General features: G+C 33.4%; 3 protein-coding genes across 5 annotated transcripts in view; 2 read left to right on the top strand and 1 right to left on the bottom strand.

Annotated features, from left to right (window-relative positions):
• Positions 1-5751, bottom strand: part of LOC126887442 (uncharacterized) — a 56479-nt gene extending 50728 nt beyond the window's left edge. For 2 of the 3 annotated variants that reach the window (XM_050654977.1, XM_050654978.1), the window contains exons 1-2: positions 5466-5751; positions 55-445 (exon numbers count right to left, since the gene is read on the bottom strand). In XM_050654977.1, the coding sequence (XP_050510934.1) occupies positions 55-445; positions 5466-5637 (563 nt within the window). In that variant the 5' untranslated portion in view covers positions 5638-5751. Of the gene's footprint in view, positions 1-42; positions 446-5465 lie in introns of those variants that run through there. The other variant, XM_050654979.1, reaches the window with a different exon arrangement.
• The window catches only part of LOC126887453 (uncharacterized), a 64096-nt gene extending 56472 nt beyond the window's left edge, over positions 1-7624 (top strand). Inside the window, exon 2 of the mRNA XM_050654994.1 lies at positions 7256-7624. Coding sequence (XP_050510951.1) covers positions 7256-7608 — 353 coding nt within the window. The 3' untranslated portion in view covers positions 7609-7624. The remainder of the gene's footprint in view (positions 1-7255) is intronic.
• A 5517-nt stretch (positions 7625-13141) lies between these two features.
• On the top strand, positions 13142-14853 carry LOC126887452 (39S ribosomal protein L11, mitochondrial). The gene is made up of 3 exons (XM_050654993.1): positions 13142-13372; positions 13430-13619; positions 14519-14853. Exons 1-3 carry the CDS (start codon positions 13241-13243, stop codon positions 14782-14784), a joined length of 588 nt encoding a protein of 195 aa, XP_050510950.1. The 5' UTR covers positions 13142-13240; the 3' UTR covers positions 14785-14853.
• Positions 14854-16979: the final 2126 nt, after the last annotated feature.

Here is a 16979-nt window from a genome sequence, read left to right as displayed (position 1 = left end):
AGATACGGTTTACTACAATAATTTGTTGACAACTATACCTACCTGTTTACCTACCTTTCACATTTATATTGTACATCGCTTTTGGCTCCCATAAAGATGCCGCCTTTCTTTAATAAATAAAAATATGTTTCCATGTGAGTTCCCAAACATGACATTTTAATTATGATATCAATTTCTCCAACTCTTTTATGTTCAAGGGAGATCATATCAAAAACTCCACTATAGTTTACACTTTTCACTACGCCAATGGTTTCGAAAATATTGATCATTTCACTGAAATCTTTTATCCATGGAAAAATAGCCGAACCTACTGTTTTTCTAGATACTCTGAGATCTATTTCCAGTGGAGTACTTTCTATAGTGTTGATAAGTTTGTCTGAAGGGTATGGAAATAAATAAGTTTTTCCGAAATTAAATTTATACACTCCATCTTTCGCCACAAAATCTGGAACGCAATAAACGTTATATTAAAAGATAAATTAAAAAAACTTACTGGAAATATATTTTTAAGCCCATAAACAGACGAACCACTCTGTAGCACTACTTTGTGGCGCCACAAAGTAGCTTCCGATGATCAGTCGTAAATTCTAATGTAAATTAGAACAAAAACAGACGAGCCCCTCTGCAGCGCTACTGAGTTGATCCACAAAGTGGCTTAAACAGGCGATTTTGTAGCGCCAACGATTTTGTAATGGACGACACTAGCAACGAGGATCGGCGACTGTGGCTGGCCACTGTCAGCCTAACATTAGCCTGGTCACTGTCCACTGGCCACTATCAGCCTGTCACTATCAAATTAATTCTATCTATTAATTATCATAGAAAAATTAAACTGTCAAACAGCGACAGCTTGCATAAATAGAAAATCGACAGAAACATGTAAAATTCAAAGAGGTGTCAGACAGGGTTGTATACTGTCCCCACTGTCATTCAATTTATATTCAGATAGAATATTTAAAGAAGCGATGCATAATTTGGAATCCTGATAAATACAATCAGATATGCAGATGATACAGTTATTTTAAGTGATGACATGAATAGATTGCAATGTCTTTTAAATGCCATTGACACAGTGGGAAGAGAGTTTGGCCTAAACATAAACTGTTCAAAAACAAAATACATGCGGTGTTTAGCCGTTTATCACATCAAGATTCACGGTTATAAGTTGATGGTCATATAATTCAAATAGTGCCCAGTTTTAAATATCTTGGTTGCCATATTACTGAACAACTAGATCCAGATAAAAATATAAAATCTAGAATGGAGATATCCTGCACAACATTTTTAAAAATGAGGTCATTTTTAGTGTGAGGTGTGGCCTAAGTTTGGGCTGAAAACTGAAATGTATTACATTTTTACAAAATTTTGGAATATGTTTAATTACGTAGACCAATTTTAACAGTTGTTTTCAATACAGATTTCAATCCTCTACAAATAGTTTCTAATGTCTTTTGATGTCAAATAATTAGGGAAGCTGGAATTTAACAGTTTAGAATTTTACATTGAGTTAATGCAAAATTGTGACGCATGTCAAAATTCTCAATGTATTTTAATTGTATTCATTTTCTTCGAATCCTGAGAAAACTAATAAATATTTTTGAAAAATTTAAACTCAGAATGAAAGACTACATCATTACCGAGGGCTGAAAGTCCCTGAAAACTTCTATAATATTTATTTTAATAAGTTACAGGGCTGAATTGAATATTAATTTGTTTTGTTGTATAATCCACGTTTACAATAATTATGTGATATATTTGATGTAAAAACTATCATTTAGATAGTTAATATAAAAGTTAAGATAGATTTAAAATAATATAAACATTTAGACCTTAATAATTAGTACAATTTATGAATTAATATAATATGTAATCAGTTGTTTGTTGTTTGTTTATTTTATTATTTGTGTGTCATAATAAATATAATGTCAGATCAATCAAATACACTGCTCAACATGATCAAATCTTACTAAGAGTCGTATCAGTTTTTTTAGGAACCGGCTGTACATCGATATAAAAAGTAATTCTAAGAAAAAAATGTTTTCACATTTTCTTCGTAAAACTAATATTTTTCGAGTTATTCGCGCTTAAAAGTACAGTGGAACCCCGATAAGTCGGCCTCCGATAACCCGGAAGTCCGGCTAACCCGGATCGATTTTCATCAGATAAAATAAAAATGTTTTCACTTTCGACTGAGTTTTTTTACCAAGAAATAAACAATAATGTATACAACTGTACGTAATTTACATGTACTGGACATAAGTATTTCATTTTTTGGCAATTATAATTAAGTTTATCTGTAAGAGTACCATATTTTATGAATTTTTACCATATTCTCCGGCTAACCCGGATTTTCGATAACCCGGATCGGCAGCGGTCCCGATTAATCCGTCTTATCGAGGTTCCACTGTAAGTTTTTCGACGAAAAAAATCGACTTTTTTAGAGAGTTTTTTTAGAATACCTCGAAAAATATGCATTTAATCAAAATAACTGTGAATATCAAAATTGTATCTTTTAGTATCACAAATCAAATTATTTTTCTATAATATCTTTAAGACCAATATAAACCGAGATACGGCATGTTAAAGCATTTCAAATGCATAATTTAAAATATTTAAAGCCAAATAACGGAAAAACTTTGCATTTTATGGGGAAAACTTAAATAATCTTTTTTCAAGTACATAATTAGACCTTTCAAAAAATAATAATAAAAAGTTTATAGCATGAAAATTGAGCGACTTATGGCCAAAAAATGGTCGGTACCTGCTTTTCTCTACGAAAAAATCAGTGAAAACAACCCACTAACTACCATCTTAATTAAAAATTGGTCTTCACCTTTCTGTAGTTCCTTTTATGTTTATATTATCAATACACTAAAGGAGTTTGACCTATTTACAACGAACAATTTTAGAAAAATTGAAGTTTAAAGAAAAATTTATTTTTTGCAATTTCGTATTTTTCACCATTTAATTCAAAATATCTCCGAAAATACTGGAGATACGAAAAAAATAATACACTACTAATTTGTAGCTTTTCTAATAACTAAAATTTTGTTGTGCATATATTTTCAAGGCAGTGAAGAGTTAGCGAGATATAGCTATTTAAAACCTCTATTTACGAGCAAACACCCCCGTATTCGAGCCTTTTAAACCCACCCCAATTAAAAACTAAAGGATCTAACGGGATTTAATTTACACAGTCTTATAGCTTTTCAAGAATCCTACATAATCATTTTTGAAAAAACTTTTATTGCCAAAAATGAAGGAGTAATGTTTATAAATCGATTTTTTTTTTTCGAAAAATTCGAATAGACTGTTTATGGACCATTTTCAATGTATTTATAATACCACAGAACCGATTCGACTAAAAACTATTTCTATTTGTATTTGTACGTATTTGTAAATTCGTATTTTTGTTTAAATAAATGTGGTAATTCTTTAATTTTACTTTTTTTTTGTATAGATCTGTAGGTTTTGTTTAAAGACAATCGTAATAAAAGTCCGTTTGATGTTTAATAGTTTTAATTAATAAAATAGATGACTAAATTATTGTTACTATTAAATTATCGAAATGTAAAAGTGTAAAAGTGTACTTTGCGACCAAAATTCTACGTGTTCTTATTTTTGCAAAAAGAAATGTATTTATCGATAATTTGCGTCTAATCAATATAATACCCGTCTTAGTATTATCCCTATATTACTTTAAGCAACTTTTGTACTATAGATAGAGTTTTTTACGTAAGTCAATACTTTTCGAGTTATTTGCCATTGAAAATGTTGATTTTTCGACAATAAAACTACGTTTTCAGACGGTTTTTCGCAAATATCTCAAAAAGTAAATATTTTATCGAAAAGAATATCCTTAGCAAAAGTGTAGCTTATAAAAAACCCAAAAAAATGGTGTATCAGTGAAGTCTATCAATCAAATAAAAACAAAGTTGTAGCTCATGAAAAAACGTTCTTATTCGTCTAATTCCAAATCGAATATTTCAAGGTGAAATCACAGAAAAATTAAGCACTTTTCGGGAAAAACCCATTTAAACTTTACTAAAGTGTTTATAAAATGCTTTGTTTTAATTGTTAACAAAAGTTTTAGCATTAAAAATAAGCAAGTTACGCTCAAAATAAAGTTGGCCCTCTTTTTTTTGCTAAAAAATCATGAAAATCTCGCCGTATTTAGCTCCCCAAATGAAATTAATCGCTGCCGCTTTACAAACAATTTACTTACCTATCTATTTTTTATATGATCTGTCAGTCTCACCGGTTTAAAGTGTTTATTTTTGAAGGGGTTATAATTGAGAAAGCTTGAATGGGTCACTAATCATGAGTGTATGCAAATTTTAAACAGCCATATCTTAACCAATTATTGTCTTACGGAGAAACAAAATGAAACTAGCATATTTATAATAGCAAAATTTACATTTTTTTACTCTTTAAGATTTTTCTTATCACTAATACTTTTTAAGTTATTTTGAAAAAATTAAATTATTCAAAAATTTTTAGAAAAATTTTTTTTACTATAAAAATAAAAATTTTTAAAAATAAGCACTTCAAACCAATCAAACTTACAGATCATATAAACAATACACATACAGTTAAAATAGATGGTAAAGCCATATACGATTAATTTTATTTAGGGTGCTAAATAGAGGCAGGGTTTCACGATTATTTTTACCAAAAAATAAGGGGCCAACTTTTTTTTTCAGTGTAACCCGTTTATTTTTGATGCTGTAAACTTTTGTAAAAAAACAAATAATAAGCTTTTTTCGATATTTTAAAAATGTTAATAAGGTTTTCCCGAAAAACGCTTCTTTCTTCGGTGATTTCGCGTTGAATTATTCGATTTGGAATTAGACAAATAAGAACGTATTTTTCATGAGCTACAACTTTGCTTCTACTCAATTTGTAGACTTTACTGGTACACCATTTTTTTCGTTTTTTTATGGGCTACACTTTTGCTAAAAATATTTTTTTCGATAAAATATTTACTTTTTGAGTTATTTGGAAAAACGGTCTGAAAACGTAGTTTTTTTGTGAAAAAATCGACATTTTAAATCGCGAATAACTCGAAAAGTATTGACTTACATAAAAAACTTTATAGAACAAAACGTGCTTAAAATAAGTCAATTTATCCATTTCCGACTTTATTTTAAACACGCGTTTTTCAACCCCCGAGAAGAGGTAAATGTCACCCCCAAGTAAAAGCAACCAACGGCACAAATTCAACCTTGAAGTGGAGGGTAAGTAGAACCTAAATCCAAATTTACATGAAATTCGGAGTTGCCCCTGGAAATTACACTCCAAAACGGTCATTTATCGGGCTAAATGGCCAGGGCTAAATTTTGAACAGCTAATAAGAACAGCTGAAGAAAGACAAGATTTTGCAATCGTAGTAACCAACCTCCATTAAAAAGAATGCACTTTAAGAAGAAGAATCATGGAAAACTACTATTAATATAGTTTCTTACCAGTATCTAAGGGATCAGCAGGAAATTCCTCAGCAGTAATATCAAGGAATAGAAAATCTGGACACCGAAAATGAACCAATAGGTCTTCAAGTTTAGGTGGAGCTAGTACATCTCTGTCAATTTCAATTTTGTTGATTAAAAATTCAAGCAAAAATAATCTGTGGTCGGGCATTTTCGCTTCAAATGAAAATGTATCATAATTTTAACACGAAAATTTCATATATCTGCTTCTTTTGCTAAGATAAGAAAATTGGATGGTAAAATAGTGACATTAATTTGACAATTACTAAATTTTAATACAGCTGTCATAATTTTATTGAAGCAGAATAATTTTCTAGCTATTCATTGGACGTAGTTAGGTATAGATTGACCAATCAAATACGTTCTATCCTCCGTTCCTCCTTGGAATAAAACTATCCCCAAAATAAATACCACCTTAAGCCAATATCCCAAGCATGAAACTCATCCGTTAACTCTCCAACACATGTTCCTAAATATTGTTAGCCAATTACACTCTGACCTAAGAATCTACACTGATGGCTCCAAGAATAATGACGGAGTTAGTTGTCCAGTCACAACATAAACAGAAATCATCAAAACATCGACCCTTCCATCGTTTTGCTCATTCATACAGCTAAATTAGTAGGAATACTTCACGCAATGACCTCTTTATCGCCTAATTACGCCTTTCCAGTAATTTGCACGGACTCCTTAGCATTTATCAATTCCATAAAAAATATTTTCACAAGACATTCAATTGTTAAAGCCATCCATGACTCAATTAACTTACTGACCTCTCAAGGAGTCACTCCGACAATCATCTGGGTACCCTCCCATGTAAGTATTCAGGGCAATGAAAAAGCAGACGCCGCAGCCATATCAGCAGGACTATCATCAACCAGTGATCTAGAAAGTATCCAAATAGACAAAGATCTAAAACGTCATTTTAAACATTTAACAGGCAACTGCTGGCAAACCCATTGGAATAGGCTGCCTTCGAAACTGAAAGAAATTCAACGGAATATTGGTACATTTACACCGCCGAATGTCTGCTGAAAATCAACCGTAGTACTTAGAAGACTAAGAATTTAGCATAACAGACTAACCCACGGTTATTTAATGGCTTCTGAAGACCCTCCTATATGCCAATATTGCCAATGTCAGCTCTCAGTGAAACATATCCTATTCGATTGTCCAAAATATCAACATGAACGACGACTTCATGGACTCAAGAGTAGCCTGAATGAAGCACCAAACTCGCCAACTGATATACTCCACACCATCAGCTACCTACGTAATAAACCAGGAGGACAAATCGCCAGGGGACCACTCCCCTATGTCGACAGGTGTAGGCCAAGGCTCGCCGAACGCATACTCTCGTATTGACGATAACTCCGGATATTCACATAGGATATACTCGACAGTTTCGTCATCTCGTTCACACCTCCTGCATAGAGGTGTGTCTACTAGCCCCAATGTGTGGATCTGTTTTCTTAGTTGACAATGGTCAGTTAAAAAACCAACTGTCAAGCGTAGGTTTTTCCTGGTCATTCACTAGTGCCTACTTTTCTGGTGCTGACTTCCCAAGGTTCCTTAGGGTTACCTTGGCAAGTCTACAGCCTTGCCCTTCTTCCCATCTTTTCACGGTTTGCGTATGGGTTAGTAGCCCTTGTCTGCTGTCTGTGCGGATTAATATTGTTTTACCGGCTATACTTTTCCGGGTGTACGTCCAGTTTATTTTGGTTCTTAGCTATGACGGATTAAATATTAATTTAATTTTTTAATTACAGATCTCGACTTAGACATATCGCCTATGTGGAAGTATGGGTCAATACTAGACAACGTTTTGCTAGAGAATCATATAGACACGACTGCATGTGTACAAAGGAGCATTTGTTCCTTGATCTACAAATCTAAAAGAGACATTCTAAACGGAAATGCTACCAGCATTGACAAAATAATCGACGGGGTAACTAGTAATGACTGGATTTTAGATAAAATTTACAGCACGTCCATTTACTCAGCAGTCAATAATGGTTTAAATAGCGTAAATTGCAATAAAGAGTACACAAATTGTAAGATCCCAGAGAACAACCTTATTTCTTTTATTAACGACGCTATACAATTTTTAGGTACAATTTAAAGTAGTTGATTTTTATTTTATTATAGGTAATAAAAACAATTTTACCTACTATACGTTTTTGTTTTCCTTTTTTATCTTCTGTCATAGTTAAGAGTTAACTATATTAAGCGAAACGTAGACGACAACAAAGGCAAACGAAGAGAGACTACGTGTTTAGGAAAGAAAAATCTTAAGAATGATCCTTGGGCTTGTATTTGATGAAGCAGCAGGACAATATAGGATAAGAACTAACAAAGAGCTCGAAGAACTTTACCCAGACGCCAACATCATAAAAGAAATAAAGTCCAGAAGACTACAATGGGCAAGACAGTTCAGAAGACATTGTGACCAAAGACCAGTAAGGGTGGTATGGGAGGAAGTCCCAACTGGAAGAAGACCACGCAGACACCCTCGTCTCCGGTGGCGAGATAATATAGCAGGAGACCTGAAAGCCATAGGCGTGGAGAATTAAATAGAGGTTGCTCAAGACAGAGAAGAGTGTAGGCATGTTTGTCGAGTTGGCTAAAACCCACGAAGGGTTGTAACGCCACGGAGTAAGTAAGTAATAGTTAAGAGTTACATTGAAGTTGAAGTGGCTAGAACATGTTCAACGTTGAAATGATCATCATTCTATATAAAGAGTAGCCGAGTTTTTGGAAAGAATAGGAACTAATGAAAGGACCGGATTCTACTTTAAACAAACTATAAGAATAATGTGTGAATATTATATATAGTCTTTTGAGTCCCTTTTACTTTGCAGTTTGATTCTGTTTACCTAATTTGATCGGAATGGGACGTTTCATCGCCGCCGATTCATCGCCGCCGTTTCGATGCCGCCGGTTCATCGCCAGTCCATTTCATCGCCGGCCGTTTCATCGCCGGCCGTTTCATCAGTATCAGTAGTCAGTTGATCTTGTATTATGGGAGATGACACGACACGACGTTAAATTCAGTTCAAAACTTATGACAAATAAATAGATAAAAAATATTATTATATTAAAAAGGGTTCAAGGCAGGTTTTGTTAATATTCGATTATTATATTAATTTACTGTTCTATTTCTACTTCCCCTAAATTTGATACTAACTAAACAGTATTAAATTTGTAGTGTTAAATTATATTTTATATTATAAAAGTTTAAAAGTCTATTAAAAGATTAAGTATGGCAACGGGAATGGTCATATCTCGCATTTCCTAGAATTCCTAATTAATACTAAAAATAAATAATAAATGTAACTGTCGAAAATTGGTCGAAAATTCGGAAATATATCAGTTAGCGATTAACTGACTGGAGATGAACCGGCGGCATCGAAACGGCCGGCGATGAATCGGCCGGCGATGAACTGGCGGCATCGAAACGGCGGCGATGAAACGTCCTAGACCCAATTTGATCGTGTGACCTAGGTATACCTACAACGATTACTTACAAACATAAATATTGCTTACAACAATTATGGCATAAACATTAATATAAAAAAACCAAGTATATGGTCTTCAGTAAAATCATGACACAACCAGCACATATTAGTATAAACGGCATTCAAATAAAAAAAAGTATCAAGTTACAAATACTTGGGAACTTTAATAAACGAAACTGGAGACCAAAACAATGAAATAAAAAGACGTATCGAAATTGCCAGGGCCACCTTCATAAATTTATGAATTTTCTCATCTTAAGATGAGAAAATTCTTCTGCAACAGAGATATAAGCATCCCTCTACGATTAAGAATGCTACGTATTTAACACGCTATTATACGGTGTAGAGGCCTGGGCTCTCAAACATAACAACATAAAAAATATTGAAAGTTTCGAGATGTGGTGCTACCGTCGAATGCTGAAGATAAGTTGGGTTGAAAAAATCACAAATCTTGAAGTAATAGTAATACGAAGGACAGGAAGAGACCCAGAAATTTTGTTAACGATAAAACGAAGAAAACTCGAGTATTTGGGTCACCTGATGAGAGGTCATAAATACACATTACTTCAAAATATAATGCAAGGAAAAATAGAAGGAAAACGGAATCCATGACGTAGAAGAATGTCATGGTTGCGGAATTTGAGAGAGTGGTTTGGCTGCACCACTAATGAACTTTTTAGGTCAGCTGTAAACAAAGTCAGGGTAGCCTTGATAATTTCCAATCTCCGATAGGAGTGGCACAAGAAGAAGAAGACAAACTGCTTACCAAAATAATTATCAACAGACTATCAAATAAATTCGATGGTTACTAGCCTGTTGAACAAGCGGGATTCCGCAAAGGTTACTGTACCATGGAACACCTACAGACAATAAGGACACTTATCGAAAAGTGTAACGAATACAATATGAACATCTTCATTTGGAATTTGTGGATTACAATAAGGCATTCGATTCCATAGAACTCTGGGCCGTATTAGAAGAAATGAATAACGCAAGGATTGATTCCAGATATAAAATACTCCTATAAATACATATACGACAATGCAACCCCCCACCCCACATCCACGGGGGGACGTGTTTGGTGCCATTCGATAGACTTTTCAAAAATATTGAATAAGTGTATTTTACAGTTTTTCGATCTGATGTTCATTTTGCGAAATATCGCGGGATTAGTATTTCAAATATTAAATTTACCCCCCACCCCTCTCCGTGGGAAGTCGTGTTTGGTATCATTCGATAGATTTTTAAAAAATATTTGGCACATATTTTTTAGTTTTTTGATCTGTCATTCATTTCGCGAAATATTCCCTTTTTTCTTGTGAAATTTTGGGACTCACCCATTTCCTTACGCCCGGCTCAAATCGTCAGATTTTTGAAATATACACTCTTTTGCAGGTACCTAACTTACCTTATCTTAATCTGACAATTTCGAGTTTTTTTAAGGATAAAATTTTTTTTTCGGGCCCCCCTTAACGAACTCCCCTGTGTTAAGAGCCAATATATGGTAGAGGTACATCTGCAGGGTACCAGGTTTCTCCCCATATGCTAATCTGACGCGCTCGAGTAACTGCAAAAATCCCCGCTTGGGCTCCCCTACCATATGGAAATATATGTATCAGAAGGTCTAACAACAAGCAAAATGAGAACAGAGAGAGTTAGACAGGGAGATACTATCTCTTCAAAATCATTTACTCTTTCATTAGAAGATGTGTTTAAGAAGTTAAATTGGGAAAAACGTGGAATTAAAATTGACGGCAGATTTTTAAGTTATCTAAGATTTGCCGATGACATAGTACCTACTCATAAGCAACAATACAGAAGATCTAATCTACATGCTAAAGGAGCTTAAACAAGAATCTGAGAAAGTCGGTTTAAAAATGAATTTAAATAAAACAAAAGTGATGACAAATCAAGATATCACAGTCGACTTAGATGGAAGTGAGATCGAAAGTGTTGAAGAGTACCTATATACCTAATTCTTCTACTGTTCTTGCAACTAGTACAGTGTCGTCTGCGTATCGAATATTATTTACAACCTCTCCATTGATTACTATTCCTTCATTTGCTTGCAAAAGGGCTTCCTGACAGATGCTTTCACTATATACATTAAATAGCAGTGGTGACAAAATGCATCCCTGTCTTACTCCTTTACGTATTTCTATTGCTTTTGATATCTCATTTTCTATTTTGATGTTAGCTTTCTGATTCCAATATAAGTTGAGAATTATATCGATTTTGAAACGCTATTTCAAAATCGATAAAACATGCATGTACTTCTTGATTCACGTCTAGGCATCTTTGTGTAAGAACATTCAAACCGAAGAGAGCTTCTCGAACATTCAAACCGAAGCAGTTTGTACGGATGTGGTAACAGGCTTATTGATCTGTAATTTTCGTGTTTGTGTCTTCTTTCTTGTGTAGTAAAAGTACCTGCGCATTTTACCAAGAGATTGGAATACCACCCCCAAAGAGACACTTGTTCATTAAGAATATAACTGCCTCCAAAATAGTTTGACCTCGTCGTCTTCAGGAGTTTTTCCATTTGTGTACCTAGTCTACTGGGAAAACATTCTGGGTCAAAAGTAACCAAAAAAGTTACTCTACGAGCTTCAGAAGACCGCTCATATTAATCGCGTTTGTTCTCACCGGAGGTTGCTCACTCAGATAAGAGAAAACAGCAGAAAATATTGTCTGCAACTGCAGGACTATTGCTCACGAACGTTATAAGTGTTTAGTAAGTGACAAATATCTCTTTTAAATTTCAGGGAAAACTGGAACACCCTTTTATCAATATAAATATCTCTGAGATTGTCTACATTTATGTATTTATTTTTCCGAATATTTATTTTATTCCTTGCTAAAGTTCCTTGATTCCTATTAATTCAGTGAAGTTGTGTTTTTTACTAAGAAAGTTCCTTCATTCTACATGTATTTTGGGGTGCTGAATTCGAATATGAGGTTTGCGCATAAAATTTCGTGACGTAACATTGAAAAAATCGCGAAAAAAGCGAAAAATTTGGAATGTAAAAAGTGGGTTTTGCAGAGACCGTGAAAAATTGACAATTTTCAACTAGCACTTTTGATCGAAATGTTCGTCTGAAAAAAAAACTAAATAGTGAGATTTGTAGAGAATTTTAAGTACTTTAATTTTTGTTAACAGACTTTTTACTAAAAGTTAATAGTTTTCGAGATTTAAGCAAAAAAAACGGGAAGAAGCCTAAATGTTTCGCCTTTTTCAATGTTCCGTCACGAAATTTTGTCCGCGAACCTCATATTCGGATTCAGCACCCCAAAATACATATAAAATAAGAGAAATCAGAACTACCTAAAAACTTTCTCATTAGGGGGATCCTAGAGTACAAATTGACTGAATAGGGCTTTTCATCGATTGTCATTTGTTTCGAGCTTCTGTCATGTGTCACATAATATTAATATATCTACGTCATATGTCTTTGGTTTGTATCAATAACGTATGACATAGATATATTAATATTATGTGACACATGACAGAAGCTCGAAACAAATGACTGTGGATGAAAAGCCCTATTATATAATATCCCCTAAAGCCTCCTGTGATAGACTGCGTTCACCAGATGCAAACACTTTCACAAATGTTTGCGCTTTGATTCTAAACTTGTTGACAACAAGCTGAACGGTGGTTGTTTAGGTTAAAATTTGACATTTTGCTTGCTTGGTTTGAACGCAACCTAAAATAAATTTTCTCGTTATAAATACGTTTTTGAATTTATTTTTTTTTATTAAAGGAAAAAGGAAAATTTATTTAATAGATAATAACGTAGCAGAATGTCTTCAGTAGCCTTTATTTAATATATAAAACCCTTATCAATATATTCTACAATATTATACAATTTAAATTCCCGCCATATTTTTTCAATATTCAACACGTTTGCAAAGTTCAACTTAAATATTTTATGTTTGCAAAAATGGCGACCGCTTTCCAAACATGTTTGACGTTAGCAAGTCGTTCAGAATTCAAAAATCTGAACCATAAAGCGCAAACTGATTGCCAACGTTTGCATCTGATGAACGAGCCCGGATGATGTACTCCGTTGACAATAGACATGTACCTAATAATTATACAACCAGTCAACGAAATCAAACTTGTAAACTGTCACCTGTAATAAAGGAAGAAGAAGAAGAACCTTAATAAAGAAGAAAAATATATAACCTTACTTTTTTAAATTCCCAAAAACATTTAAAAATAAAAAGTTCGAAATGTCCAAAGCTGCTGCAAGATTAAAATCACTCAAAAAAGTAACCGAGAAAATACAGCATGGAAAAATTAGTACCAATATCCCAGCAGGGATGGCAACTGCAGGACCTCCATTGGGGCCAATGTTGGGACAGGTATTTATATTGTTTAAAGTACATACACATGATTTTTAAATAATCTACAATTTTTAGAGAGGAATAAACATTGCAGCTTTCTGTAAAGATTTTAATGAGAAAACCAAAGATATAAAGGAAGGTATTCCACTACCTACAAGAATAACAGTGAATCCAGATAGAAGTTATGAACTTCAAATTAATAGACCTCCTGTTGTATATTTTTTAAAACAGGCAGCGGGCATTCAAAGAGCTGCTATGGAACCAGGTAATTATAAGTATATTATTTAACAACTTGGCTGCGTTTACTAGGCAAATAGACCTCATATTAGAGTAATGAACTTGGTCGTAACACACAGGTGCTCCAAGTTCTGTATTTATCTACCTTCACAAAGTGGTGTGTTATCTGTCTTTATACCCCATATAAGGTTCTGTTTTACAAGGGCAATGCAGGTGCGTATGGGATTGAGTGTCCATCCAGTTCATTCCATTATATGGTTCTGGCTGTAGGGGGAACAATACAGGTTGTTCATTGCTGACGTTTCTCGATTTTCAAACCTTTTCCTTGATTTAACCCGACTGGTTCCTGGCGGTTCATCAAACCCTTATAATTGGTGCCTTTTGTCGAAAGGTTGCCTGAACTTATCCACATATTGTGAGGTACATCTACAGTCATCTGGTGATGCGAATCCAGCTGCCCAGTACAGTAGAAAGAGAGGGGTAGATTTCATACAACCAGTAGTTATTCTACATGTTTCATTTAATGCCATGGTGAATGTTAGGCGTGTCTAGATCTACCCCAGACAGGACAAGCATATTCCCCTCCGAGAAATATAAGGCCTCAGCTGTTGACTTTAAGACCTGTGGGTTTGCACTCCATGTTCCCTACAAGTATCCGGAGGTTATTTCTCTTAGTAACTCTTGTACTCTGACAGTGGAATTTATATGTTAGTGACCAGTCTAGTATGACTCCAAGATATTTGAGTCTATCAGTATGTTCCAAGTGATACTTAGGTTTTAGTAGGGTTTGGTTTTAATGAGTTTTGTTTTATAGTAAGTTAACATCATGATGAGAATGATACCAATAATCAATGACATTTTTGGAACTTAAATCACTATTTTTCTGGGGGTGCGGTGTGTATTTAATTATTGATTTTAATATTTTAGGTAAAGAAATTGCTGGCAGAGTCACCTTAAAACAAGTATACGAAATAGCTAAAATCAAACAAAGTGATCCTTATCTAGAAATAAGACCTCTTATAGACATATGCAATATGATAGTTGGAATAGCAAAATCCTGTGGTATTGAAGTTGTAAGAAATTTAGATGCCACTGAGTACGGTGAATTTCTTAAAGAAAGAAAGTTGATAGAAGAGCAACAGAAGAAGGAATTACAAGAAAAGAAAGAAGCAAAAATGCTAAGAACTGGTTAAACTATAATAATATTAATAGATATAGCTGTGTAGTAATGTTTTGTTATTAAAATTAGGTATATTTTAAAATTTTAACTTTTTCTACAAAAATTTTGTTTTCTACAAATAGGGGGTGTTGAAATTTTTCTTATAAACTGACGATTTATTTATTGCTTTAAAACCAGTTGAGCTACCCACATGCGGGTAATTTTTAAAGCAATAAATAAATCATTAGCTTGGAGGAAAAATTTCAACACCCCCTCTCACAGAAACAAAGCATTTGCGGACATACGTTTATAAAGCAAACTATCATTATTTTTTCATGCAGAATTAGGTACCCCTTAAAGTTTCCCATACTTTTTTAACCCTCCGTTACTCGCACACGGTGTGGGAGACCGGGCCTGTAAATAAATTCCTGTAACTCTGCTTGTAGTGGGGATTTTGAATGGCTACTTCGTATATCTCTTCAGTGGTCAATCAACTGTGGGTAAAGTCAGTTCGCAGTGTAAAAAATAGTACTGTCCTTTTGTTATTACGCAACACGGTCCCGTACACCGTGTGCGAGTATTTGTGCACCAATTTTTGTGTTTGGATCACACATCGATATTTTTAATTAGTAAGGTAATTTAAGATCTTTTCCTTATTTTCAATGTTTATAGATTAGTTTATTTATATTTATATATATATATATATATAAATATAAATATATAACTTACCCAGAACCATCAGAATGAGGTTTAGGGAGATATGTGGTTTACCAACAGAACAAGTACCAGTCGTAACACCAGGAACTTCAGATCGCTGTGCTGTTTATGATTGGAAGAAAAATAGAAAAACAAAGTTTTACTGCGAAATATGCTCAAAATATCTGTGTTTGGAACACCATTGTTCCAATGAATGTGACACCATTGTGTATTTCATGTTTTAAAAACGTTAATTAATTTTTATAACTTTTTTTGTTACTACAATTACTCTTTATTTTTAATTTTTTTGTGTATTGAATTAAGATCTAAAGTTCTTAGTAAACAAATTTAACCATATTCAATTTTTTTTTCACTTCCAAAGTTTTTGTATATACATATAAATGGATAACAATGAAAATTATTAAATTTTTGATTAAAGTAATATAATGTGAACACAAACGCATATCTACAAAATTATATGATCATATATTCATTAAATAATTTAATCGTACACAATTTTGCAAAAAAAAATAATTTTAAAACACTGCTGACCCATATTTTTGGACGCGGTCTCCTGCACCGTGCGCGAGTATCCGATCACAAAAAGTTGGCGCGAGTAACGAAAGGTTAAAAACACCCTGTATTGATGAAAAACATCGCTAGTTGTTAAAGTTCCTAACTTTTTTATGGTCCAATATAAGCGAATGAATAAAAAAACAAAATGTTCAGAAAACATGAGGCTATAGTTGGGTTTTAATTTCAGTATTTTACAAATGCTAGAATATTCCAAAGGGTGATGCAAACTTTGAGAAAAAACACAGTTTGATTCGTACACCCGGTATATAATGAAAATTTTGAGAGGTTGTTTAGCAACAATATGATTACAGCGATATTATAAAAGGATAAGGCTATAACATATAAAAAAATCACTTAAATCGGAGAACAGGTTTAGGAAATTCGAGACATCAAAAATGACACATTTTTAAGGTGGGCGGCTCATTTTGGCCAGAGTGTATAACATGTATTATTATAGTTATTATTTAATTGCTAAAAATCCCTAATTGGTGCGATACTTATTTTTTTATTAAAAGATGGAATAATGACAATATCTAATATAAATGTTAAATAGCAAAATTTCTAAGATTAAAAACAAAACATATATGTTCTTCTTTGTATGGTATAATAGTTTAATTGATGTACCGCTATTACATAAATTAGTCTTGCAAAAACATAAAAGTTCTTCATCACGGATTTTTGATCTTAAGCAACCACTTTTTAGGGCGTTATTATTTACGTCGACGCCAGAAGAACAACCTCTGCTTGTTATTCTAAAGGCTTGTACTTTTTTAACGCTAATAAAACAAAATTTACTTCTGTATGATGGGCATTGAAACCGCATTTCATCCTTTTTAAAACTTTGTAAGAGTTTGAAATATTCTAAATCACATTTTGGCTCAAGTTCTTCAGTGCTTGAATTGCATTGGTAGCAGACCAGACTCTTTGCTTTCTCAATTTTTGGTTTAACTGCATCAC

The sequence above is a fragment of the Diabrotica virgifera genome, chromosome 6, assembly GCF_917563875.1.
Source record: "Diabrotica virgifera virgifera chromosome 6, PGI_DIABVI_V3a".
Lineage (NCBI taxonomy): Eukaryota > Metazoa > Arthropoda > Insecta > Coleoptera > Chrysomelidae > Diabrotica > Diabrotica virgifera.
The sequence above is the reverse complement of the archived record's forward strand: the minus strand, read 5'-3'. Positions and strand labels throughout refer to the sequence as shown.

Excerpts from the sequence above, each read along its gene's own strand:
- LOC126887452 (XM_050654993.1), top strand. The coding sequence starts at position 13,241 with ATGTCCAAAGCTGCTGCAAGATTAAAATCACTCAAAAAAGTAACCGAG. Across the intron at positions 13,373-13,429 it reads TGGGGCCAATGTTGGGACAG|AGAGGAATAAACATTGCAGC; the intron begins GTATTTATATTG and ends TACAATTTTTAG. Across the intron at positions 13,620-14,518 it reads AAGAGCTGCTATGGAACCAG|GTAAAGAAATTGCTGGCAGA; the intron begins GTAATTATAAGT and ends TTAATATTTTAG.